The sequence below is a fragment of the Pungitius pungitius genome, chromosome 7, assembly GCF_949316345.1.
Source record: "Pungitius pungitius chromosome 7, fPunPun2.1, whole genome shotgun sequence".
In the NCBI taxonomy this organism is placed as follows: domain Eukaryota; kingdom Metazoa; phylum Chordata; class Actinopteri; order Perciformes; family Gasterosteidae; genus Pungitius; species Pungitius pungitius.
The window spans coordinates 7559405-7584649 of NC_084906.1; the positions used below are offsets into that span (position 1 = coordinate 7559405).

Here is a 25245-nt window from a genome sequence, read left to right on the forward strand (position 1 = left end):
TCACATCGACCCGAGAAGACCCGTCTTGAGGCTGTTTTCCAACCAGAAGGGCTAGGGCTAGAATGGGTACACTCAGGAAATACAAGTTTAAAATGGCTTGCCCTGTTCATGTGATGGACAGGAAGTCTTGCAGAAATAAGGGGAGGAAAATGAGCCGCACACAAACCACAGCATGGGTCACATGATAAAAAAGAGAAGTACACAGTGACAAGTCACTGCAGCCTCGGAGCTTTCTGCTCGAAAATAGGTCTCCCACTTTCACAACGAGCAGATATGCGGCGGCAGCGTAATAAAGATTCATCGTCTCGTGGATAGTGGAGGTGAAATCAAACATTTATTCAGTTATTATTTAAAAATGCAAAGTACATTTATAACTCACAGCTTACTTGCACATGCCGTGTGAATCATGTCTGTCTGTGAAATTTTTTTTTTTTCTGAAAATGGCGTTAAGCCAAACTCATGGTTAAAAAAAAGGAAGAATATTTTGTCATGCAATAGTGCAATATCATCTAAATGTGGACAAAACAATGAATGCATAGCATAGAGGAGTAAATGAAGAATATATGTACATTTAAGATTTGTCTAGCAAAAGTGAAATATGCAGTGTTTCAAAAATACATTTGTAAGTGGTTTTAAAATATTAAAACAAGACAAGAGTGTGCAGTCAGGCTTCCCTAGGCACAATCAAGTATGCTAGAATGCTCAGAATGTCAACGCTAACATGCTGATGTAGCGGGTATAATGTCTACCATGTTTAGCAACTTAGCACTGGTTGTGCTGGCTAATGGAAACGTCATTAGTTATGCAGGTATTAGTCATACAAACCAGTATTTCACAGAAACCCTGTCAAATTTAAGTGGACCCTAGATAACACATTTTCATTAAAAGCGAAGTATTCATCACATTTGGCATAAGATACAAAAACAGTAACAGAAAGTATTGATTAAAAATGGACTATGTACATTTTTGATGTTTGACACAAAAGGCGTGTGGAAATGGCCTCCTTCTTGTCGAGGTCAGGTTGGAAACGAGAGCCTCGTAGTCTCACAGACTCCGATGGCTCCCTCTCTGCCGAGGGCTAATGTTGGGAGGGTTTTCTGGTGAACTTTATGCACACTTTCTGCCAGTTGACAGACATTTGTCCTCTCGGGGGGTGAAAGTAACTTCCAAATATGGTAATGTGGGTTGAAAGTACCGTTTGGATTTTAAATGGGGGGCAAAAATAATGATCTTCCATTGATTACGTTACATATGGAATACAAGTTTTATAATTAATAGTCACAGGAACGTCCACGTCCCGGTAGCGTGAGTTCACAAAGTGCTGTCCTAGTCCGCACATGTCATCTGGAGTCCTTACACTCACACAGTCCAAACCTGTGAGGGTGAATGAGACGTCGAGTGGACACTGAAAATGGGCTTTTCAGGTTCAGGGGACTGCAGTAGCACGTCAACCACACAAACACTCAATTAAAAAAACAATTTTCCTTTGTGTTGTAAAAGCATCTTTGTTCAAATCTCGTCTCATCAGAACTCAGACTTGGCGCTCACAGAGCTCTCGTGTGTCCCCTTCAGCTCTCCGCTGGTGGCTCCCGACACGCTCGCCCGATCTTTGCAAAACAATCGCATCAGAGTGCCGCGGAACTTCTCGGCGCCAAACAGGTAGATCAGCGGGTCCATGGCACCGTTCAGGCAGGTGAGGGAAGAGGTGAGCCGGTTGGCCAGGCTCAGGCCCCTGCGTGTCTGGCACGAGACGTCAGGGTGGCTGTAGCCCAGGATGAAAGTGGCCCTGCTCACATGGTAGGGCAGGAAGCAGACCACATAGATGAGCATGACCAGGCCGATGGTGCGCAGGGCCCTTAGCTTGAGGGCCGGCTCTAACCGGGAGCCCCGGTGCAGGCTGTGGATGATGAGCAGGTAACAGGTCAGGGTGGCGAGGAATGGCGGGGTGAAGGCCACAGCCAGGGAGATGAGCGCCTTGGGCGAGGCCTTCTCTCTGTACAGCTGCGAGCACACCGTCACGCCGTTCACCTCCGCCGTCTGGTGGGTGATAAGCAGCGGCGCCATGGAGACGGTAACTAGCGCCCACAGCGAGAAGCTGATGATGTGGGCGTAGCGGGCCCGGCGGACCTTCAGCGACCTCACAGGGTGCACCACGGCCATGTAACGATCCACCGCCACGCAAGCCAGGAAATACAGGCTGGCGTACATGTTGACGTAAAACAAGAATCCCGCCAGCCTGCAGGGCACCTCGCCAAAGGGCCAGTGGCCCCCGGTGAGGTGGTAGGTGGCCCTCAGCGGGAGGATGATCACGTAGGACAAGTCCGCCACAGCCAGGTGAATCAAGAAGACGTTAGCTGGGGAGGAAACGCCGCGCTGGTGAGAGAAGATCCAGAGAGCCAGGCTGTTACCATTCAGCGCCAGGAAGAAAACCAGGATGTAGAAGCATCCAAACAGCGTGTTCTCAACTGTTGTATCCACTGCTGCGCAGATCTCTGTTGGCTGATTGGACGGCAACGCCATCGTAACAGACTCCATTTGGATGACTGAGGGCACAAGAAAAATGGTCTTAAATTTACCTTAAAAGCAATTTCTGGAATAATTAATGGAAACATGTCTTCTCTTTGGGATTATTAGTAAAGCAACCAATGTATATTTGCAGGATGGATACAACTAAAACAGTCCATTGGAGACAGAACACATGCTTTTGATTTCTATAACTGTTCATTGTTAGTATTCAGACAGCAAACAGCCCCATTGACAGGAAACCCAACCCCTGCCCACTTTAATCTCCGCTCTCCACACACAAACACATACGTGCACACAAGCTCACACTAACACACACACTCACAATAGGCAGGGAGCGTACTTGTCACAGTGCCAGTCTCAAGGTAACAATAGATGTCAGTGTCCCGGGCTAATGTGCACATGCCTTCCGAGCGGATAATTACTTCATTCTGACCCGTGCAAGTATTGGACTTCCTCCGCACACACTATTACGCTCAGGAAGTCTAAGTCATCAGATCTTTTCTCTGAGGCGTATTTGGCCGCAGATTGGCCGCTGATTTGTCAGCAAATAAACTTTCATTTAGTCTGAACCAAACTCTCAGGGGGAATGGCGAGGTCTATCCTAATGAATACTGTGCACCGAGCACTAATCAGCCGCTTCATGTGTCTGATATAGTCATAAAATCTCTTTCAAACATGCTGTAATGCTAGCTTAGCTAGCTAGTTGTATCCTCTCATGAATTTGGCAATTAATTGAATTCATTTTCACATTTCACGCTACGCTACATACATAATGTTGTTGGTCTTCTCATTCTCTTTATATGCGATGTCTGTATGGTTACTGTAGCCTACATTTGAGTCTCCTTAGTAACAGTTTCATGTTTAAACAGACCAAAATAATCAACCATTCCTCAAAAGATTTGTATTGTTGTGGTTTTGGTAGAGGATTGTTTGGACACACCTAAAAAAATCACCTCCTACTACACCAGAAAATTCCAGCTGTCCACTCCTGCTTTTGTTTTATGTCCTGTTCTATGTCCTAGCCAAACATCTTAATTACTGTCAGAGCTCCTCTGGAACTTTCATTTTAAAATGTGTGGGGAATCCAAGAACAGCATCAAAACATGTGCAGCAGGGGATGAACTTGTCATCCCACGGATGTTTCTAGCTGTTGGGAGGTGCCCAAATACACAATGCAAACAGCTCGCCAGACAGTGAAATGTGTCTAAGTAACGCTGCACCCTCACAGGGGTTCTGAACATAAAGGAAAAAGGGATTGGTTCACCAGCTCTCTGATCTGACTTTGGGCCCATTAGCAACCAATCACATGTAGCAGCGTAGGGCTTTTTCTGTGTGTGTGTGTGTGTGTGTGTGTGCGCGCTACGCTCCTGCACATGCTGGAGCTGTGAGACCCACAGCGGAGGGCCTTTCTCAGCCAAAGGCTCAGGCGGGGCGCATTCAGGAGCCCCGAAGAAAAAAAGAACTGTAGTCCCAGCAGGGATAACAAACCGGGGGCTGCGGCGCTCAATGGAAAAGCTCCCGTAAATACGGACCCCCGAGGGATAATCCCAACGAGAGGCAAATCCTAAAATATGCCATTATCACAAGGATCTGGGTAAGCAGATCCACGCCAGAGTGTTGGCGGAGAGGAGACCGAGCATCCTGGCTCCGGTCCTCTCCAGGGATTAGTCGGTGACAATTTGTCAGAGCAAAGCACTGACAGATGTAATGTGTACAATCTCCTTTTGTTCAAACTCATCACAGCTAAACCTAAAGTAGAATGAAGTAAATGTGAAATTTGGAAAGTGGATTAAATGCTGGTGCACTTGATATTGACTGACTCGTGAAAAACATCAACAACCTGTCCTACTGCTGAGCTGGGATTTACATGACAGAAGTAACTCAACTCTTAGACCGATTGAACAGAATTCATTTTATAGCTGAAGGATATATTGTTTACAGCATTGTATTAAGCAACCAAAATACAGCATGCACTGTGAAAACAGACGGAATCCCAAACTTTGAATGAAGTTATTATAAAAACACCTCTACTGCCCCAAAAAATAACAAAGACTTACCTGAGCTCTGCAGTTAACTTTACGTCTTGAAGAAAAGCTCAGCTGCTTTGGGAACAATTCAGCTGCTGAACAAGCAGCGCGGCTGCAGAGTGGAGACGGGGACGAGCTCTGGGAGAAGTGAAGCTCAGACACAAAGAACGCTGTCCTATAACCCTTTCACGCTCCCTCAAGATGTCCAATGCAATGAAACTGTAGCTCTTCTTGTGTCTCAACTAAATTTGATAACAGCTAACGGAGCCCCAATGGGAGTCGCTCATTTGAACCTTGACCCCGCCCTTTCTTTATCCATCCCCTTCTCCTCAGAGAGCCACTTGTGCGCTCCACAATAGCCTGAGTCAGAATAAGCGGCACATTTTAGCAGCAGGAAGAAGAATGGCATGCCTCAGTCGCAAGGAGACGTCGGGTATGACTCCATGGAAACGAGGCCTAGTGGTTCCCCGAGAGCCTTTAGCCATGAACTCCCACCCCCCCACTGATAGATAGAAGATGAACTGTGTTCTTCATCTAGAGGTTTATGACTAAAGCCTCAGAGATGATCTTTTGTTGCTGGTGTGTTCTCTACAGAGGGGCCTGTTCCCTATGGGGGAGCCAGGGTAAAAACAAGGGCGGGAGGGGTTCCAGGGGGGGGGGGGGGGGGGGTGGGGGCCAGGCTTTGAGGAAACAGAGGCCCTTGTTGGTCTCCTGCCTCCTGGGGGCATCCTGAATTGGAATGCCCAAAATAATCAGTCACATAGCCATCAGACAGATGTGGAGAGAGTCCCCGCTGGCTGAGGGGGGATAATATTTCTTTCATACAGGCAGCTCACAGCTGTGTGTCACAGACATCGGCCCCCTCTCTTCTCTGTATCATCGATATGCAAATGGCGTTCTGTAGACTTGAATGGAGGCTCTATCTGTGCAGGACGGCGCAGAAGCTTTGACATAACAACCCTGTTAATCTACTGCCAAGCGCTAATTGGGACGGCCCCCAGCTTTTGTTTTCGGCTCCTCACTCCTGTCTGCTGCGCGTCTCGTAACCCCCCCCCCCCAAGAAAAAACATGGCCTAGCTGTTAAAAAAAGTGTCATTCTTCTTACAGCGGTGAAGGAGTGGTGCAAAATAAGATGCTCTAAACAGACTTCCACTGGGAAAATATTTTTTTATAATTTATTATCTTCACAGAAAAGTATTTCTTTTTAACAATTTTACTGATTGGTTCGTTTTCATGACCATGGGATTATTTGGAGGAAGTTAAAATGTTTTCTGAGGGTGGATTATTTTATGATCGCTCTGTGGAGTTCCCAAACAGTTTTTGCACTATGAAGCCATTTTTTTTATAGGTGTGTGTGGCGATCAGGGAATTAAAAAAAACAATGCTTCTAATGCATATCAATGTAAACAAAAAATAGAAAAGTGTTTCACCAGTGTACAATGTGCATGAAATAGTTTGGGTAATATTTTATAACAAACACTATTATTAAGTAGTGGCATTCATTGATGTTCAGACATATTGTTTTAGACTTTAAAAATAGATTTCCCACACATTTTCATACATATTAGTACATTATGTTTATAGATCACAAAGCACATTGTTTTACCGAGCCTATTTTCTCATAAATTAAGAGCGGTAGGAAATGTGTGCATAGTATAGTATTAGTTTTCCATAGAACCTGTGTTAGGATTACGTTACTTGAACACCAAAGAAATATTAGCTTCAATAAACTGGGATAAAACAAAAACTCTGTTTCCTTCATGAATATATTTTTTTTTACTGAGCACAACAGTTGATTGCATTTTAAAAACAGAACCCCTCTCCTGCTTCGCCTCTCCTTGTGTGTCTGGACTCCATGATGAATTTGTTGGCTTTATATCGGCAGCTCCGGGCTCCTCGCTGCTGAGGTTCACATGTTGAAGCGCTGGTTCCTGGTTTGCACTACCTTCTGCTCTTTGAGGTACATTGTGACATAGGAGGTTATGAGATCATCCATCTTGTAACCCTTTTTTTGATAGGCACAGGGGGAACGAAAGGACAATCTTTTAGTCTTTAATCTTTCTAAACATTGAGCATCCAAAGCGCACATGTCTGATGATACCCTTACCAGTGAGGTTTCACACAGGAATTTGCTCCCCTTGACTAAATTGCCGATAGTCATGTGAAAGTAGGTGCTTCCACTGCACCAGTTAGCAATACGGTTGAATGGGTGATTTGCCAGCACCTCCTTTAAAAGAGAGAGAATCGCTAATGGTGAGAAACAGCAGCATTAAACTGAAAAAGTGTTTGATTTGATTCCTTTTTCACCTTGGTTTTAGGGTGGATGATGGTGAGTCCTTCCTTGCTGACAGCGATGCGCACAATATCTGGGAAACTTGGCTCGGAGGTTTGCTGAGAAAGAAGTGAGAGAACTTTTCTTCCCCGCAGTCGTGACAGAGGGGATCAGATAAACATGCCGCCCACCTGACCCAACAATAGATCGCAAGATGAAGCCCCATTTGTGCTACTTTCAGCGCAGGCCTTACCTTCACTTCAAAGAATGCACAACCGAAAGTCGGCCAGCGGCAGACCGCCTTCAGAAAAGCCACCTTAGCCTCTTCAACGGTTGTGCCAACTTGTTTGTTGTACGAGGCGACGATAGTCTGAAAATGAAAGAAATACACATCACAGTATGGTGCAACGCTTTTGTTTTGTTTTGTATTTTTGCACTGCTTTTAATGAGGTTAATCATTTCTTATTTCACAGCCTCTTTCAGAGAGGAAGATTGCGATCATAGGATTTTTTTTTTGTCAGAAAACAAATACAAATACATCTATGAGCTACAACATTGCACTGGGGGACTGTGGACCAAATCACATTGAGAAATGTCGCTACACAAAACCGCCCCCGAGAAAGAGCAGAAGGCCGAACGGCGTTAAAATCCTAATTACAGGGTGATACATAGGACCACATAGACAAAGTTGACTCGTGTAGGAAAGCCCGTCATACCTTTTTCCATTCATTTTCCGACATGGCCTTCAGCTGGTCGGCGGGAACCAGCTCCTTCAGCATCTTGGGAATCATGACCAGCTGGTTCTTGTCATTGCTGACCTTTATCTTAAAGAGCAGAGCTGCAATGTTGACCATTTCTTCTTTGGTACACACATGATAGCCCCTCAGGTACTTTGGTAGCTCCTGAAACAGAGAAAGGTGTCTTATAAAGTGTACAAGCGTTGTGGAAAGTTTGACCATCTGTAACCGTCCGATTGGTCATAATGAGAAGGAAGGAGCAGTATTGATTCTTACACATCAATACGTCAGGTAAGAATATGCTCATGGAAAGTTTGGCCTTTTTCTATCACCAGCTTGTAAAATGTGTTGGATGACCAGTATCATTCAAATGTACCTGAGGGAAATGGAAGATAAGATCTGCTTCTGCGTCTCTGCCCGGGATCACATTGAACCACAACTTCCTCATGAAGAACACAAGGTAGGCTATGTTGACTGGCCCGCCTGCAGTGCGCGCACACACACACACACACACAACCAAGATGTTTTATACAGGCAAAGGCAAAGTATTGGCCCAGCCATTGGATAACAGATTTTTACCGTCTTTGATCCTCTTGGCTTTCTTGGACCAGTCAGTGATTTGCCTCAGACTGTCAAAGAAGTAGTCTGTGTCATTCAAACTGAGCACCTGAAATGAACATAACAAACCTTCTTTAACAACCAGCAGGGAGGAAATTCATGAATCAAACACCAAAATATAACCGAAACACACCGTGTCTTGTGTTTTGACAAAAATGCTGAAGCCGTCAGCTGAAGCCAGACTGAGCTTCTTGGTGATATTCTGGATGAGATCCTTGATCCTGGTGTTTGTCGCAACCTCAAATATCTGTCAAAGGGTGAAGGGAATCACTGCGATTAGGGTGCGAATATATCGGACCTGGCTTGATTGTGCACCTTTAACATTCTGCGTTACCTCCTCTGTGTCGTTGGGGAAGTGGATTTTGTGGAAGATCTGCGTGCTGTTCTGCTGGATGGCGTCCACCTCCACCTGGTGTGGTGGGAGCTTCCTGGGCTCCATCCTACCACGTGTAAGAAAAAAGCACACACACACACATTAAAAAAAATGGTGCTCGGCCCCCGTTATGGAAATCATGCTAAATGTCAAATGTATTTATAGAGGACATACAAATGGGGAGTGTGGTCATATCACTGTGAAGGTGATGCAACACAGCCCAGCATTGCTGCAAGCAGGTCCTTCCTTAAACTGCACAATTTGCCCTCAACAAACTAGACGAAGAGAGGAGTACTTCTGCTACGTTGGTTCAGTCCAGAGACCCCGAACAACGAGAGTCAGGGCTTCTTACACACACACACACACACACACACACACGCACACACGCACACACGCACGCACACACGCACACACACACACACACACACAAACCCTGCGCGTCACCACACTCATCTCGCCCGCCCCTTCTCTGAAAGCAGGAAGCTGCCTGGTTGTGGCGTGTGGGTCTGACCTTAGGGAGCTCTGCAGGCGCTGCAGGCAGTCGGCGGAGAGCGGCTCCCTGGAGCGCGACTCGAGGAACCGCCGAGCGTGCCTCAGGAGGGGCTGGCTGGGAGGGAACAGGCCGGAGCAGAGCCACAGCAGCTGCCAGCCCTGCTCCACGCTGAGCCTGCGTGACGTGAAAGGACCACAAAGACACAAAAGCACGGAGGCCGCAGAAAATGAAAATGAAACGTCCGTGAAATAGAACGGTTTATTTTTATTACACTCTTTATCTGTCTAAATAAAGATGAGAAGAACACTGCTTAAATGCATTAGTCAGACTTTGATTAAATTTAGAACCTTAGATTTATTTTTATATTTTTATTATATACTCAACTATTTTTAGTATCAATTTACAGGAACAAATGCAGCAACAGTCCACTACATCTTAAACAGAAATTCTACACCAAATAGACAAATGTGAGTATAACATAAGCGCACCTGTTGTTATTGGCACTCATCTGCTTCATGATCTGGCAATAGATCTCATCCCTGAGCGCCTCGTGTTTAGTGGCGGGACCGAAGATCTGGTCAGTGAGCTCCAGAGGACTCTGTGTCTGCTTGGTGGGGTAATCTCCCATGTATTTCAGGATTGGTACACAACAGTCAAGGAAGAGCCAACATCCTGGGACAGTATGTTGTTCGGGACTACGGAACAATTCAATCATTTCTCGATATGACACATTTCGGGGACCTTTCAAACCGTTTCATGTTTTTTGCATGTTTCGCATGGCACATATCTTGAAATCACTCACCCACAAATCACAACCTTATATGTTATACTCCCCCTAAAGTCTGTTTTCTTGACATTAATATTTCATCTACATTTTAAAACACCTGCCTCCCTTTGTTCTTGTGTAATTTAAACAGCAAAGATAGGACTTACCAAACTCTCTCGTTAGTTGACCTACCTGAAGCCCTTCAGACATTCTGCCATCTTACATTTAATACTATGCGTCATACTACAATTTTTTTTTTGGAGTAGCAAAGAATTGGCACTAAAAGGGATTTTTTAGATTAGGGGAACTAGATGGATTCAAGGACAATTCAAAGGAAGTTAAGTCAGGTTTAGTGAGGTGTGTCTATTGACAGAGCGCACGGTCTACAGACAGGTAAAAAACATAAGAAATAGAAATGTTCAGCCTCTGTTAGCTTTCACTCCCGAGACAAGAAATGCAAAAAAGAAATCTCTTGGGTAAAGGATATCAGTGAATGCCAGACATGCTTTGTGGCTGAGCTCTGGGTTGCCCACCAGTTTCTTGAGGAGGGGCTGTCTGATGGGCTCTCTGGAGTTTGCCCACAGCCTCTCAGGAGCCGCGTTCCTGGACATCACCTGACGGTTCACGTCCTTGCTGGGCTGCCTGAGGGAGCAAGGTGTTCTGCGGTCAGTGCTGTCCCAGGGAACGCTTTCTTGCTAAAAACAAATTCCACATACCGAAAGTAATCAATGGAGAATTCTCTCAGCGTGGCAGGAGGTAATCTCTCCGACGCTCCCGTTTCTTTCTGGTTTTCCCGGATGACGTTCTCTCTTTGATTAGGAGACAAGTTGAGCAGGCTCTGAAAAAAAGGAGTGAAAAACATTCAATGCTTCTCAGATCCTGCACACGATAACGTGTTCTTCGATGCGATATGGACGTCTCTGTACCATGACCGCGTTGGTGGGTTTGCTGAGTGTTGGCAGGATTAAGATGGCCTCAGTGGGGACGGCTCCCGTTTGTCTCGTGCTCTCATTTTGGCCCTTTATCCAGCCACGCTGCTCCGAAAACTCATCATCTTTGATTATTATAATGAGCTCTCCTTTCTTGAAACTGAGGAATGTGGGGTCATCTGTCGAGGAATGGAAATCAGTCAGCAATGAGCATCAGCGAGCGACCCGCGGCCATAGATCAAATCTGATCGGCTCACCTTGCCTGTCGGCTTCCTTCAGGGTCACAGCATACTTGGATCTCTCCCTCAGTCCACTGAGGAACATTGTCACCAGCTCTGCCATGTCCTCCGCTGTGCCTCCGCTCAGACTGAAGTCTCCTTTCAGCGTGAGCAGGTTCACGGCCTGGCCGGAGCCTTTACCCTCCCTGAAAGTCAGAGCAGAGGTAACACCACGCAGTGCTGGTCGCAGTCCATGTCGCTGCGCTGTCTGCTCCTCCTTTGATCTCTACCTCATGGTGTGGACTCCGGTGACTTCCGGGAAGGAGAGCTCCAGGAGCCTCTTCTCTCGCTCGTCCAGGAAAGTGATCCCGGTCCAGTTTATGGCCACAATGAACTTACTCTTTGGCAGCGCAGGGCCTTAAAAAAAAAAGGACGAGATTATTAAACCAGAACAAGTCAATTATGACGTACATTCCTGAGCAGCAGTGTTGCTCGCATGAATCCTTGCAGCCACCCTGAAGGGTCAACTGTTTTTTCCCCTCGGCGCTCCGTAAAAATGTCAGAAAATAGTGAAATATGCCCCTTTTCCAAGTGGCCTCAAACCAAGGGAGAAGGGCCACATTGTGTTCCTTTATTGGGACATAGCAGGGGTCGCCGACCTTTTTGAGGACATAACATTTCTAAATGTTCCTGTTAGTCAGTGTTCATTATCATAATGATGGCACCGTATCAAACTTTTATACTTGAGGCATGTACTCAGAGAGTATTTTGCTGTTTTAGGCTTGGAATGCGTACCAAAACTCTGTATTCTACACAAGGCTGGTGCTTTTTATTTAGTACTTTTGAATGTTTTGGTGTCATTTCTTCCAGCAGCTCCTCTGCTCCCTCTGTCGGGCTGAGCTACACACACGTACGCGCACACACACACACACACACACACACACACACAAACACACACACACACACACACACACACTAAGTCAACTAAGTCTAAGTCGGCAGACAGAGCGGAGGCAGAGAGGCTACAGGGAGACTAAAGCGAACCCATTGAAGTCAAGATTACTACACTCACTGGTCTGATGCAATAAAACATTTGCGATTAATAAAGGCAATGCTTTATCAATACATCAAGCATGAACATGTCAACAAATGTGACACCTAATTCAACCGTCAGCAATTGAAAAAAAAAGCATTTCGCTCACACATTGAATTGTTAACATATCTGTATTGCGACACGCTTGGAAAGGGATGGATGAGCTGTGGGGCATTTAGTTGTTTGCAATTTGCAACACGGCACAAAATCACACACACCGTCTCTTTAAGTGATAAGAAGCTGAATGAAATTTGGTGATTTACGTGGACACGAGGTCATGGGCAACACATAATACCTGTTAAGCATAAACATCTTCAAATTGTTCACTCTGTGAGTTCTAGTGAGGAATTGTGACGTGGAACCCTGTGTAATTACTTTCATGTCAGCAGCATGTTGTCACTTGATCTGCTGCATCAATCATCTACTGTGTCAGTGAGTCACAGCTCATTCCCATTAAACAGCTCCAATATATCGCTTTGCAAATTGGTTGTTTACAGCAGCATATCTTGTATTCAAGGAAGGAAGAAGGAAGGTTGTTCCCCACTTATTAACTCTTAATCCTCTGCTTTGCTTGAGTCTAAAGTGCATCTATAAATAATCTTGTATATTCCAGTCTGACATACATGGATACAAAAAGCAAAAACAGCTAATTGCTCAAAGAAAAAAAAACATTTTCATTACAGAAGAAAGTGTACATTTGTAGAAAAACTTTGATTTTTAAAATTTGAGCAAGGAAAACAATAATAATAATAATAATAATTCAACAGAGGATCTTGTTAGCTACACTATTTGAAGTATAGTAGTGAACTTGTACCTAATTCTATGAGACAACTTCTAAAGTAAATCAGTAATAGTACTAGTATTGTAGGTACAAACACATACAGAACCCAATGATTAGTCTAACAATGGAGTGCATGATGCCTTCTTCTATTATCTTGTTCTTCTGAGTTTGTATCTCAATGTGGTAATGCACTTATTGTAAGTCACTTTGGATAAAGGCGTCAGCTAAATGACATGTCATCTAATCTTTATTATTTCTAATTCATTAAAAACAAAAAGATGTTTTTTGTCATCCGTGTATTGTTATATTGAATACATAACAACAGAGACATCAGTCTGTGCCGATAGACACCCACCTGACAGTTTGACCACTTCAAAGAAGCGAGAGAAGAACATGGGCCATGTCTCTCGGGCGTAGTCCACCATCTCTGCCTTCACTGACTCGGCCTTCTGTCTTGAACTCAGATACGGACCCTGGTGGGATTTAAGAATAGAATAGAGGGAAACTTGAAGCCACTGTGAAGACTTTAGTATATACCTTATTCCTGTACAGTGAGGAGACTGACCTGAGAATGAGCACTGCTGACCATTTGCACCCATTTGCCCTCTGACTTGGCCTCCAGCAGAGTGTTGTTGATGCAGTCCTGAACAGCCTCCTTCACGTGCTCTGGGCTGCTGTCGGAGCCGTTCTGGATGTACAGATGTTTTGCAGCCAGCTGGACAAGATCGTCCTCCTGTGAAAGGGAAACGCGAGGGGAAACGTTTCAAATGGATACACCTGAGAATACGACCGGCAGAGGATAATCATCCAAGTATGAGCCCACCTTTTTACTCTGGTACTCTCCACACTTCAACCCGTGGACAAACTGTTTGTAGATGAGGTCTGTGCTGATCTGGTCCTCCTTGCAGTCGTGCCAGGGGGTGAAGACCTCCTTGCGGAAGAAGAGACGCCAGGGAGCGTGCTGCTCCTGCCCTCCTCTCCGCTTTACCTCCTGCTCACACTGGGAGATGGCGTCCATCACGTGCTCCCGCCCGCCGCCCAGAGCCCACACCTTCAGGACAGGTCAGCACTTCAAGTTACCAATACCTAGATATTCTGAAATCACCATGATACTTTCTCCGTAATGAGCGCTGAGCAAACAACAGGAACAAGCCTATGTACTAGCACTGCCAGCTAAAACGTCAAACTCCCAAACTCTAAATATAGACATAGTAATAAATTCACTGGCAAAGGTCTACACGGTTGATTAACATTGCACAATAAAGCAGTAAGTAAAAGTGAAAAGTAAAATGACAGCACTTTAATGTCCCTTAACTTGTATGAAAAAATAAAAGGGCAACTTGTATTTTCCTTCAAATAAATCAATGCAGAGAAAGCTCTTTCAGAACATTTTATGTTCAATCCTTGCTATGATACTTCAAATAACATTCACTCTTGTCTTAGCAATCTGCACTCAAAACACCTTTCCATCGGCTCTGTGCTGAGCTTTGAGGGTGCACAGTGGTCATGGTTTTTATGCTGAACTGGACCTGTGCGGGACTCATCAGCTGCTCATCAGCCGCTCTCCTTGCAGGAACATGAACACGCGATCGGACGTGACTGCGTACCTTTTCGTACAAGGCGACGTACACAGAGAAGCCGAAGGTGTCTTTGAGCTTGACTTTGTTGGAGAGGAGCTGGCAGATCTCTTTGGAGGTGGATGCTGAGTCGACGGGTAGGTTAATGGAGCGTCCGTCCATCAGACTCACAGACACAATCATGGGCTTTTTTGTCTTGATTGCCTATCACAGCACAGAAAATAAAGGTACTGGGCATGCAAGTTCAGAACTGTCAAAGGGTCAGTTCATGATATAACATGTTTCTAAAAAAACATGTTATGGAGCAAATGTAGTTTCTCTGAGATTTTGAGATTTAGGTTTATCGTATTTTCTTTGTTGTGCTCTCAGCATAGAACAATTCAATAAAAAAAAAAATCCTCTCTGTGAAACAACACCCCAAATTTCCCTGCCAACCTTTCTTAACGGAACTCATTTCTATCAAATCATAGTGCCGATAAAAATGGTGGACAGGGAGGCTGAACATTCTTGAATGGTTGAAATCACAAACCTCACATTCTCAACCTGATCTTCTTCCTTTCCTGATCTTTCAACAAATTTCAACAAAAGGGACAAATGCACATTAATCCATTTCAGACAGCAGAGGTAACCTCAGTACCTGCAGCTCCAGCCAGGCCGGAGGCTCCCCCCGCACTCCGTTCATGGCCGTGCGCCGCAGCCTTTCAGCACAGTGGGCGGCGTAGCCTCCCGGGGCGATACGGATAAAACTCTGCAGGTACTGCACAGACGTAAGAGATGAGAAGAGATGAGCGAAACAGAACCGCGTCCTGCACACTGTGCGTGAAATCCGGAGGCCCCCTTACCCGTATGAAGCGATCACTCGGAGGGAAGATGCCCAAGCACAGAGACATCAGGATCCAGCCACGGAAGTAGCTGTTGCGATTGTTGTTGTCTTGAAGCTGCTTGCAGATCTGACAGTAGATTTCATCCCTGGACGGGCAACAGACGGATATTGTATTTGTAGAGAATAAAGGGAAATACCGGACAGTGACATATATGTTATTTTGAAAAGGAACTTGAGTTACCTGAGGTCAGGTCTGACAATGGCATATCCCACAATGATGTGGAGTTTTTCGAGCACCGTCAGGGGCCGGTCCAGGGTGGGTCCCTCTCCCATCATGGTGTCATCGCCCTCGCTCACAGTCTGCAGGGTGGGAGGCTTGGATACTTCAGTCAGGTCATCTGACTGTAAGGAGAAAAAAGACATTTGTCATTTTAAAAAGTGAACTTCACAGCAACACTAATAGTTTTTAAGTTTACTCCTCACCTCCTCCATGATGATGGACGGCTTCCTGAAGCTTGAACCCGATTTGGGGATTGTATTTTCCTGGACTGTGGATGCCTTTCTGTTTCTGGACAGCAGGTCGGTAAAGGTGGATCCCTTTCTTGCCCGCGGGGCCCCCTCTGGCACAGTGTATCCCCTCGGGTTTTGGGCTGTCTCATTGGGCGCAGTAGAAGCCTTCCTGTTTCTTGTCAGAAGGTCTGTGAAAATGGAAGCCTTCCTGTTCTGTGTCGGCTCCTCGGGTACTGTGGAGGGCTTCCTTTCTTTCTTATTCCTTAGCACCCTCTAAAGCAGAGATCATTTAAAATCTATGATCAATTGATGATAATCCTACAGAATTGCGTTGTATTCAAATAGCATTTACCTGATCCAGTCCAACCATGTGGCTGAGACGTCTGTCGTTTCTGGAGATCAACTCCTGCGGCATAAGTCGTTCCTGCGGTGTAGCTCCCTGAGCCCGGACCCGCTTCTTTGGATCAGGGAGGTCTCCCATGAACCTCAGTATGATCCACCACACAGTTAGAGAAGCCTGGCAATAACATAACAGAAAATACCATTAAAAAGATATTCCACATGTCAGAACAATGTCAATGATGAATCTAAGTGGTCTGAGAGAAGCACCTGGACGTCTCCTTCATCTTCATGGTACAGCAGGGGCTGCTGAAGCCTCTGGCGGATGTGGCTGTGGGTGGCTGCGCCCTGGAAGTACATGGAGGCAAATTTGGAGAAGGAGTACTCGTCCAAGTCATCATCGTCCTCTTGGGGGAGACCCTCCTCCATGGGCTGCTCGTCGATGTCTATCTCCTCTGTGACCATCCCTCTGGCCTCAAATTTCTGAAAAAAGGAGGGACAGACATGCAGTAACGGACTCGACAAGAACTACAGAATGTGCAAAGCTTCGGCTTGCCAAACCTCGTATCCCACAGGGGCCTGCCCCTCCTGCCCTCCGCCCACCATACCGGGCAGGAAGTCAAAGATGCTGTCTACCATCTCCTGGTCAGTGATGGACTCAGTCTGAGCTTTGGCCTCCATCTCTTTCCTCCGCCTAAGTATTTCCTCCAAGTGTTTCTGTCTCTCCAAAACAGCCTGCCGTTCTTCTTCTTTCTCTTTAGCCGAGAGGTACATCTGAACACACACAACACAACAGAAGATCAGGGAAAAGTGTATTTTACAACTTATAACCACGCAACCCAAATAACATGTACATCTTTAATCTGAGCAGAAGCTTCAGTCACTTTGGGTTTGGGTGCATTGGCCTCCTCACAGAGCAGTAGTTTGGGTAACAGAGGTTTCTGACACACTCCTCAACAATGGGATCCGTGGACTAGCTGATGTGAAAAACTCTACAACGCTAACTTCTCAGTCCGTACATACCTTCATCAATGAGTGAGTCGTAACACCACCTGTAGCCCCTGAGAGTGGACGGAAACTATTCAGCCAATATACATTAAGCTAAAAGCTAAGGGTTATGGGGAAATACTGAAGATAGTTAGCTTCAGGGAGATATTTAAAATAGCTATTAAAATTAAGGGATAGCTGGTTAAAAAAATTAGCTAAAAGTAATCGGTTAAAATGGTTGCTGAAAGTATTTAATAAATGAATGATTTAATTGTAAAATAGTAACCTTGTCAAAACAGAAAAGTTGTTAAATTGTTTAGTTAGCTAAGAAAAAATAAAAATTTGAAATAGATGGATAAAGTAACTAATAAACAGTGGAAATGAGAGATGATTGGTTAAGCTGACAAGAGACAGGAGACAGATTGAGTTAAATGTAACAGAATAATCTCCCCTTTTCAATATTTACCCAACGGTAATAAATTGGTAATATACTTTGATAAAATTATTAATCATTTGGAAGGTGATGGTTGGTGACCCTGAAAGTGTACTTTGGTTCAATCTGATGAGGAAGTGCTACCACATGTTGTACCGGCTGGACTTTAACCTTCTTTATTATTGTCATCCAGAGGGTTACTTATAGTTCTTTCAGTTGAACTTACATCTGTTTTCATCTTTTTCATAGCCTTTCTTGCCAGCCCGCCCCTGACGTGGGCCTGCAGGAGGATCACAGCGTCTCTCTTGCGCTTCCATTCGTTCCGAGCCTGGTACCCCCTGACCCGGGCCTGCAGCACGATGGCCGCCTCGCGTTCCTTCTTATAGTGGAATTGGAGCTGCCGAGACCGTACCTGTGCCTGCAGCCTCGCAAAACCCAGCTGGACCTGGAATTAAGTCAGAATCGAAGGGGTTTGTTGGATGCCGGCCATGGATTTTCACCTGGAAAAAGTACTCCTGAGTTAATAAAAGACTCACCACTTTGTAAAGCTTTCTTCCTTTATGTCCTCTCCAGCATTTCTGAATGACAAGAGCACCTGCTTTCTTCTTCAAGAATTGTCGCCTTTAGAGGACAAGAGCCATGAAGACTTGAATGTGTTGGTCACATGAGCAGAAAAAAAAGAATGTAAATAAAAGAAACTTATTTTACAACTTTTGTCCCGTACCTGTATTTGTAGGCTCTCATGACTTTCTGGATCACAAGTGCTTTCTCATTTAGTTCTTTCATTCGCTCCACTTCCAGCATGGTGTCATGGAAGTCCTGAGAGAAACGTTCCAGAATTCATTATTGTAGTGGAAATATTGACAGATTAATATATTATAAGCAATAGTATATTGTGGTGTCATGAGTTAAATGCTTGCATGTGTTAGCATGTCAACAATGACAAAAGATTATGCCTTTCAGCAGGTACAACGCCTACCGTGTTTGTTTAATACGTTAGCATGATGAGTAAAATAAAGTACACCTGGCAGGTGTCAATGGCATTAGTTTTGCAGGTATACACCGCCCAGAGATGCATAAAAAAAGCTGTGCTGTCGAGTTTATGGCAATTCATCTGATCTGTTACTGAGGCAATCAATACTATATCAGTGCGAATCAAAGTGGCAGATGGGAAGACCCACCTAACTATCAGTAAAATATTTAATACAAATTCAGTATTATTACAATATAAACCATTGGCTATTCAGCAGTGTTTACAGTCTTCCAATTAGGTATTCAGATAGTAAGGTAGCACCTTGAGGAATATCTTTGTCTTGCCACGCTTCCAGTCGCCCTCTCCAGCAAGAATAGACTCACAAATGCTTTCACAGCATTCCTCGTTACTTTTCTGTTGTAGCAAAAAAAGTCATTGCACACACATGGCATGGGAAGAGGAAAACATGTGTGAGAATATCACATCAATTCGGCTTACTGTTTTGGGATCACAGAGGGTAGTTTTCAGCAGGACTCGGTAGCGATTTAGAAACTCGCTGAACGTGTAGCGGACGGGGTATCCACTTTTCCTGATTCTGATGGTCTCCATCATACCAGAGTAACGGAGCTGGCGCATGCACAGCTCTCGGTCAAACAGCTGAGGGACAAAAGAGGTTTGCTCTCGCATTATTTTTAGCACAAAATGAACATTGAAGTATTATTTTTGGATGGAGTGAACACATCACTTAGTCTTTCCTCACCATGGGCCTCTTGAAGTCGTTGGGTTTGATGCAGCGTATGAAATAGGGCTGACACACGGTCAGTGTTTTCATCAGGGAATCCAGGGACTGTCGGAACTGGCCAACAAGCGTCGGCACTCGCTTCTTGCCATCAGTCGATTGCTGTCAGACACAATACAATGTCAACTTGTGTAAGCAAGACAGTGAATTTCTTTTTTTTATTTTCCAACTGATTATAAATGTGTCTAAGCTTGAGGCGTCTCGGACCCGAAGGCTGTTGTTGGCCGTGCTGAAGATCATCCTCGGGTTGACGGTGCTCTTCATCGTACTGGAGGATAGCACATTGTGAAACGCCTCTTTGAGGAGTTTATTTGTCGAGGTCTCCACCAGATTAATCAGATCTGAGCTCAGCGCGTCGCGGTTTTTCTCAAGGAAACCTAAAAAAAAAAAAGATGGACACAATAAGACCATCACACAGAAGTTGCGTAAGAAGGATTTGATGCTTTCAAAGAAATTGTTTAAAAATACCATTTGAATCGTACTGGACCTCTCCGGCAAAATGTTTGACTCCAAACTGTGTCTCATAGTTGTTCTTGGGGCAAAGATAGATGTCCCCTTTCCCATGCACGTGGTTCAGTTTCTGGAGCAGGGTGCCATCTGTGCCCTGAGAATGAACCACAAAGGAGTGAAAACCTGCTTTTCTCTGTTAGAGCCGACTTCACGAGGCACCAGGAGGACATAAACCTTGGGGAAGTTGCTCTCTTCGTCAATAAGCGCCAGCATGTTCAGAGGTTTGTTGGCCAACATGTCCAAGGTGCCCTGGTTGTCTTTGTAGTCAATCTGCTTCCAAACAATGTTCTCACGGGCATACTCATCCTGCTCCAGCTTGAAAACGTGCCTGACGAAGAACTGCTGCAACTGCTCATTGGCAAAGTTGATGCACAGCTGCTCGAAGCTGCAACACATCGACAAACGCAACAACACATGAGGTCGGGATGATGTCAGTAAACAATATATGTCCTGCAGAAGTAAAAGCTCTGATGGCTTGAGAGTTGTCGTGAACGCCAACCTGTTTTTCTTGAAATTCTCAAAGCCGAAGATGTCGAGTAAGCCTATTGACTGTCGAACGTCGTTGGAATCCTCAGGGCGTTTGTAAACGGCAGCGTTGATTTTTTTCACGACACAAATGAAAAGTCGTCCGTAAATAGCCTGGACAAAAAATACAGATAATAGATAACATATAATACGCAGCACAAACCCCTGTACCAACAAAACAAATAAGATCCAGAGATTCTAACCCAGACACTCCTGTCACTTCCATGCCATGGTTAATGACTCCATTGTTACCTAATCTCTGCTCTGAGCCTAACTTTAGTCTTGTCATGTGTTTTAGTAATGGTTTATATGTCCTAAGCTGGTGTCTTAACCAGGTCTCGCTTGCAAAAGAGGTGATGAAATACTACACATGGTATGCTGCTAACATAAATAGAATCCCAGCAGGTATCCTTGTAATCCAAAAGTTAGCATGTAAATTAATAGAACATAATAAAGGGGACAATGCTGTAAAATACCAGCATATTATCATACGTATGTAACACAAGAACAACAAGAAATTAAATGTTTTCTCCGTTTATCATCCATACATTTCGATTAGCGTTACATCCTCGCGAAACTAGTTTAGTATGTAACAAGAGCCTCAATATCTTCTGAAATACATTTTTGCTTTTTAAAAACAATAATCCAGACTGATGTTACCTTGACGAAGGCATCCTTGCCGTCCTTAGCCTGGGCAGAGGTCAGAGGTTTGGTCACACTCTCTCTGGCTGTCATGAGGGAGTGCTGAGTCAGACTCTTCGCCAGTGCTTTGGGTTCCACCTGAGGTAATAAGTCAAGACCACGTGAGCTCCTTTTATTTAAAATTGTAAACACATTCAAATGTATAAAGAAAGAAAAAAACTTCTCATACCTCCAAAAGTTGGCTGGCCATGTTGAAATTGGGTGACGGGAGGATGTCACAGCCTTCCAGGTTTTTTACTAAGGTAGCTGAAATGATTCAATAAAATGTGCCTAAAGCTCAAAGCTCAAAATATGAATCCAAGTCCATGGTGCTGTCCTTACCCTCAAAGTCCACATTGCCCAGGTGAAGGATTGCAGCAAGCAGTTTGCAGATTTCCCAGGAATCGTTGTCGGTGAACATGAGAATCTTCAGAGCTGAACGAAAGTGGGCAAATTCCTTCACATCATCACGTCCTTCGCAGCTGGTGCACTTACCCTGGTGATACGGTCACATGGTTTCAAGCTATACGTCAACGCTGGTTTTGTCTGGGTTAATCACATGTCGATTTAACTTAATCCATAAATATAGATAATATAAGTGTTTGAATCGCATTTAATGGTTTGCAGAATTATTTCAGTACCATGGTCAGATATTTGTATTCAGCAGCATTCCCAAGAGAAAGGATCTTTTTCTGCTCAGCTGGCATGCCCATCAGCATGTAGTAAAAGATGTGGTAGTTCCTTTCCTCAGGCGCCTGCACATTGAAGCACATGAGCTTTACCACAAGAGAATTGGACTTGTACCCTGTTACTGCTCTTGCAAATATATAGCAAACCAATCTTCCCACCTGGTGACAAACTCTGGACTTCTCCAGCAGGTACTGCTCAATGCGGGCCCCTTCAATGGCCCCACCCTTGGTGAAGTTGATGTCAATGTACTTCCCGAAGCGACTTGAGTTATCGTTGCGGATGGTCTTGGCATTACCAAAGGCTGAAATGTGTAGCGTTAAGCAGAGTAACTGAGACGGGGGATTCAGACGATTCTATAACCCTCTGACTGTGTTTTGCTCTTACCCTCCAGGATGGGGTTAGCTTCAAGAATCTGTTGCTCGATCCAGGAGTGCTGGCCGCTCACCGCGGCCAGGAACTGCAACATGAGCTTGGTGTTCTCGGTTTTGCCTGCTCCGGACTCTCCACTTGAGGAGGAAACAGAAAAGTAAGCATGTGTACAGACTGTTGACGGTTCCAAAGCCCCCGATGATGTGTTTTGAAACGCTTCGGCATTAACAAAAGGGTTGTACTGGGATCAAGTTTAGGCCCTGGTCTTTTCACAATTTATAATAATATCCTCTTATATTAGTATCTTGTCCGAAAACACAGGGTGGAATATACATGTCTGTGGTGTAGGGTTATATACACACCTCGGCTTTTTTTCTGAAGCCACTAGATAGCCCACATTGACCAATACTGTATGCTTAAAAAAAGAACATTTCTTACTCACATGGGTAAAAAACACTGACTTTTATTCATAAGCCACTGATTCCCAGGCGACCTAAACAATGCAATATGGATCTGTCCCACCGTCTAAGGTATTGGGATCATGAAACCCTCAATGTGCACAGTGCAGTCTGCTCGCTTGCAGTTCCAAACATATTTAAAACCAGGATATTTTCACTTAAAAGATTCAACTAATCAATCCTCCGTCTGTCTACATCACAATAAGCAGACCTGATCACGCAGCACTGGCTCCTTTGGTTGCGGCGCATGTTGAAAAAGCAGCTGTCTGCGATGGCGAAGACGTGCGGCGGCAGTTCCCCCAGCCGCCGATCTGTGTACATGTGCACCTGCTCCATGGTGTAGATGGGCAGCAGCTGGTACGGGTTGACTGCCACCAGAATGGAGCCTGTGTACGTCTTAAAAACAGAAGCTATCTGTCACACATGGGCACAGTTGAGGAGTGTGTGTGTGTGTGTGTGTGTGTGTGTGTGTGTGTGTGTGTGTGTGTGTGTGTACATAAACAAGTTATTATGTTGAAAGCACATCATACAGCCAGTGACCCTGTTTGGTTATGGCAGCAGAGCACGCAATGGATGTAATCACGAGTTCTCTGATCTAAAGATGTCACGGATGGATTATAACCATGAAGCGGCGCCTTTTAATATATAGAGAGCAACACAAAGGAATATCAGCCCGTCTCATTTTGCCCGCAGCATTTAGCAAACAACTAGATGATTCATAATTGAACACACACTGCTGAGCTTTAATGACATAGAAACACTGGGGCGGTTTCCCTCAACAGGGGCTCATTTGTCTCCATGGAGACAAACAGAACTCTGATAATCTACGGGGCAAAGTCCAGGACAGAAAGCCGATCCAAAACCAGCGAGGACACAGACGAGTAAGCATTTCTACGGCAGGTTATGGACATCGTAAAAACTGGGTGGTTCAGCGTGTGTGCAGGGAACAGGAACCTACGTAGATGATGCCTTCCTTGTGGCGCACCAGGAGGTTCCTGAGGAGCCCGGCCTCATTGAGGTCACCGAGCCGAATCATGTCGTCCACGCCCTTCACAGAGGTGGGGTGCATGGGCCGGATGGCGTCCTGCGTCTTCTTGCTGATCTTGTGCTCCTGAGTGTGTGTTATAAAAGAGTTGATTTATGTGTAGAGGGCTGGCACACGTCTGTTCTGAACATGACAAAAACCCTTGAAGGGTTTTGTACCTTTCCTTCGTCATCGATCAGCTGAAACTGGCCGGTGTCCGTCACCTTGACCTCTGCCCCAATCGGCACCTGGGCACCAGTGTCCACCCATACAAAATCCCCCTGGTTTGGGGAAGCAGGCATTGTAATAACAAAACAAAATTCCATTCCAAAATAGGATAACCCTTCTCAAAATGACGATGCGATTACAGATTTTTTGAATTATGTGGACATATTACTGAGATAATACTTCTTACCTTACTCAAATGCAGCATAGCAGAAACCTGGATTAAGTCTGTAAAGAAATTCTCAATTCAGAGTCAGCCAAGTCAAAGTATTTACAATGACTTGAACCTGCTACCAAACCGATATTAGATAGGTCTGCACAGTCAGCTTTAACGGAGGACTGGGTCTAAAGTTATTTATAGCAACACAATGCAGATGTTATTCAAAGTAAAAAAGAAATATTTGAAATGACAATTTTTAAGCCCTTGAACATTTTTTTCTAATTTCCACATTTCTAGTCTCATTTCAGTGTGATTACACCATAACTGTCCCTTGCAGGACACTTCTAGTAATGACTACATATAGAACCATGAGATCTGAAAGACAGACCGAGTGAAAAAACATGAAAACACAATCAAGTTACCTCTTTGGAGACAAGAGACACTTTGTGTGATGGACGATTTGAAGACACCGTCATGTGCTCTTTCGGCTCTTATCTGAGAGTAGTTGAGTCTTTGGTCGAAGCCCCCCGCTGCTGCCCCTCGGGGAACTGTTTCTTGTAATGACTTATGAAGCAGGAAGCTGCGACCTTTCCTAGCAAACACCTTTTTATGGCCCTTTGACTTTGATCCTGCAGAAGGTGGAGCCACCCGGTTTCACCAACCGTCGCCATGTATCATCACAGAGCATCCACTTCAAGTGTAAAGATGATGAATCCACAGGGGGGGGGCTACTTAAAAACAAAGCATCAGCACAGATATAGATGCAAACATACAGTAAAAACAAAAGGGCAAAATTCTTTGTGGACAGAATCAGTCAGCTGGTTAGCTCTGTTATCGCGCTAAAAGAACAGTGGGCTACCCGAATGCTAGGAAGTCACTTTTTCCAGATCCAGTCACAGGTCGTGCTGCGCTGTAGTTGCCTGCAATCATGTTGTAAATAGCAGATAGTGAAGAGGAGTGACTGCCCCCCCCCCCACCCCACCTCCTCCCCTCCTCTTTGCTGTCCGTTTATTAGACAGCTCATAACGATATATGATATATGGTCTGGTACAATGTTGACTGAACAAAGTCAGGCGCTTACACAGAAAAGCCGAGGTTTAACATTTACTAGACTTAAGTCCTGCAATCTTTTGGGTTACACTGTACGTTTACAGCTTTAGTAATACGAACACGAGTGGATCTATAATAATAATAATACTATATGATCTTGCTACCTTACATGGTTTCCATAGGCGTGGACATTTGGCCACAGAAGTCGTTTCCTTTTGTGTACAAGCAAGTAGAAATGCTCTCAGTAGAGAAAGTTCTACCAGGGGCGTCTGCAACAAC

The 25245-nt window shown here is 44.8% G+C and overlaps 2 protein-coding genes across 2 annotated transcripts; both read right to left on the reverse strand.

Moving 5' to 3' along the window:
- Positions 1-287: 287 nt before the first annotated feature.
- Positions 288-5055, reverse strand: gpr17 (G protein-coupled receptor 17). The gene is made up of 2 exons (XM_037470675.2): positions 4584-5055; positions 288-2543 (listed from the first exon to the last, which is right to left on the reverse strand). The coding sequence occupies exon 2, from the start codon at positions 2533-2535 to the stop codon at positions 1525-1527; it is 1011 nt and encodes a 336-aa protein (XP_037326572.1). The 5' UTR covers positions 2536-2543; positions 4584-5055; the 3' UTR covers positions 288-1524.
- Positions 5056-5902: 847 nt separating this feature from the next.
- Positions 5903-24484, reverse strand: LOC119217014 (unconventional myosin-VIIa). Its single transcript, XM_037470298.2, has 48 exons — positions 24339-24484; positions 23947-23984; positions 23711-23812; positions 23466-23618; positions 22719-22903; positions 22065-22186; positions 21839-21981; positions 21632-21745; positions 21333-21486; positions 21181-21257; positions 20970-21089; positions 20284-20423; positions 19959-20169; positions 19743-19878; positions 19482-19651; positions 19236-19376; positions 18974-19132; positions 18797-18889; positions 18227-18321; positions 18039-18123; positions 17729-17947; positions 16644-16856; positions 16353-16565; positions 16096-16260; positions 15717-16016; positions 15475-15635; positions 15253-15379; positions 15048-15167; positions 14441-14614; positions 13657-13884; positions 13399-13566; positions 13189-13306; positions 11250-11376; positions 10999-11165; positions 10739-10920; positions 10529-10650; positions 10300-10454; positions 9535-9688; positions 9065-9220; positions 8515-8620; positions 8314-8427; positions 8142-8229; positions 7939-8045; positions 7542-7727; positions 7079-7195; positions 6861-6944; positions 6661-6780; positions 5903-6558 (listed from the first exon to the last, which is right to left on the reverse strand). Exons 2-48 carry the CDS (start codon positions 23962-23964, stop codon positions 6463-6465), a joined length of 6705 nt encoding a protein of 2234 aa, XP_037326195.2. The 5' UTR covers positions 23965-23984; positions 24339-24484; the 3' UTR covers positions 5903-6462.
- Positions 24485-25245: the final 761 nt, after the last annotated feature.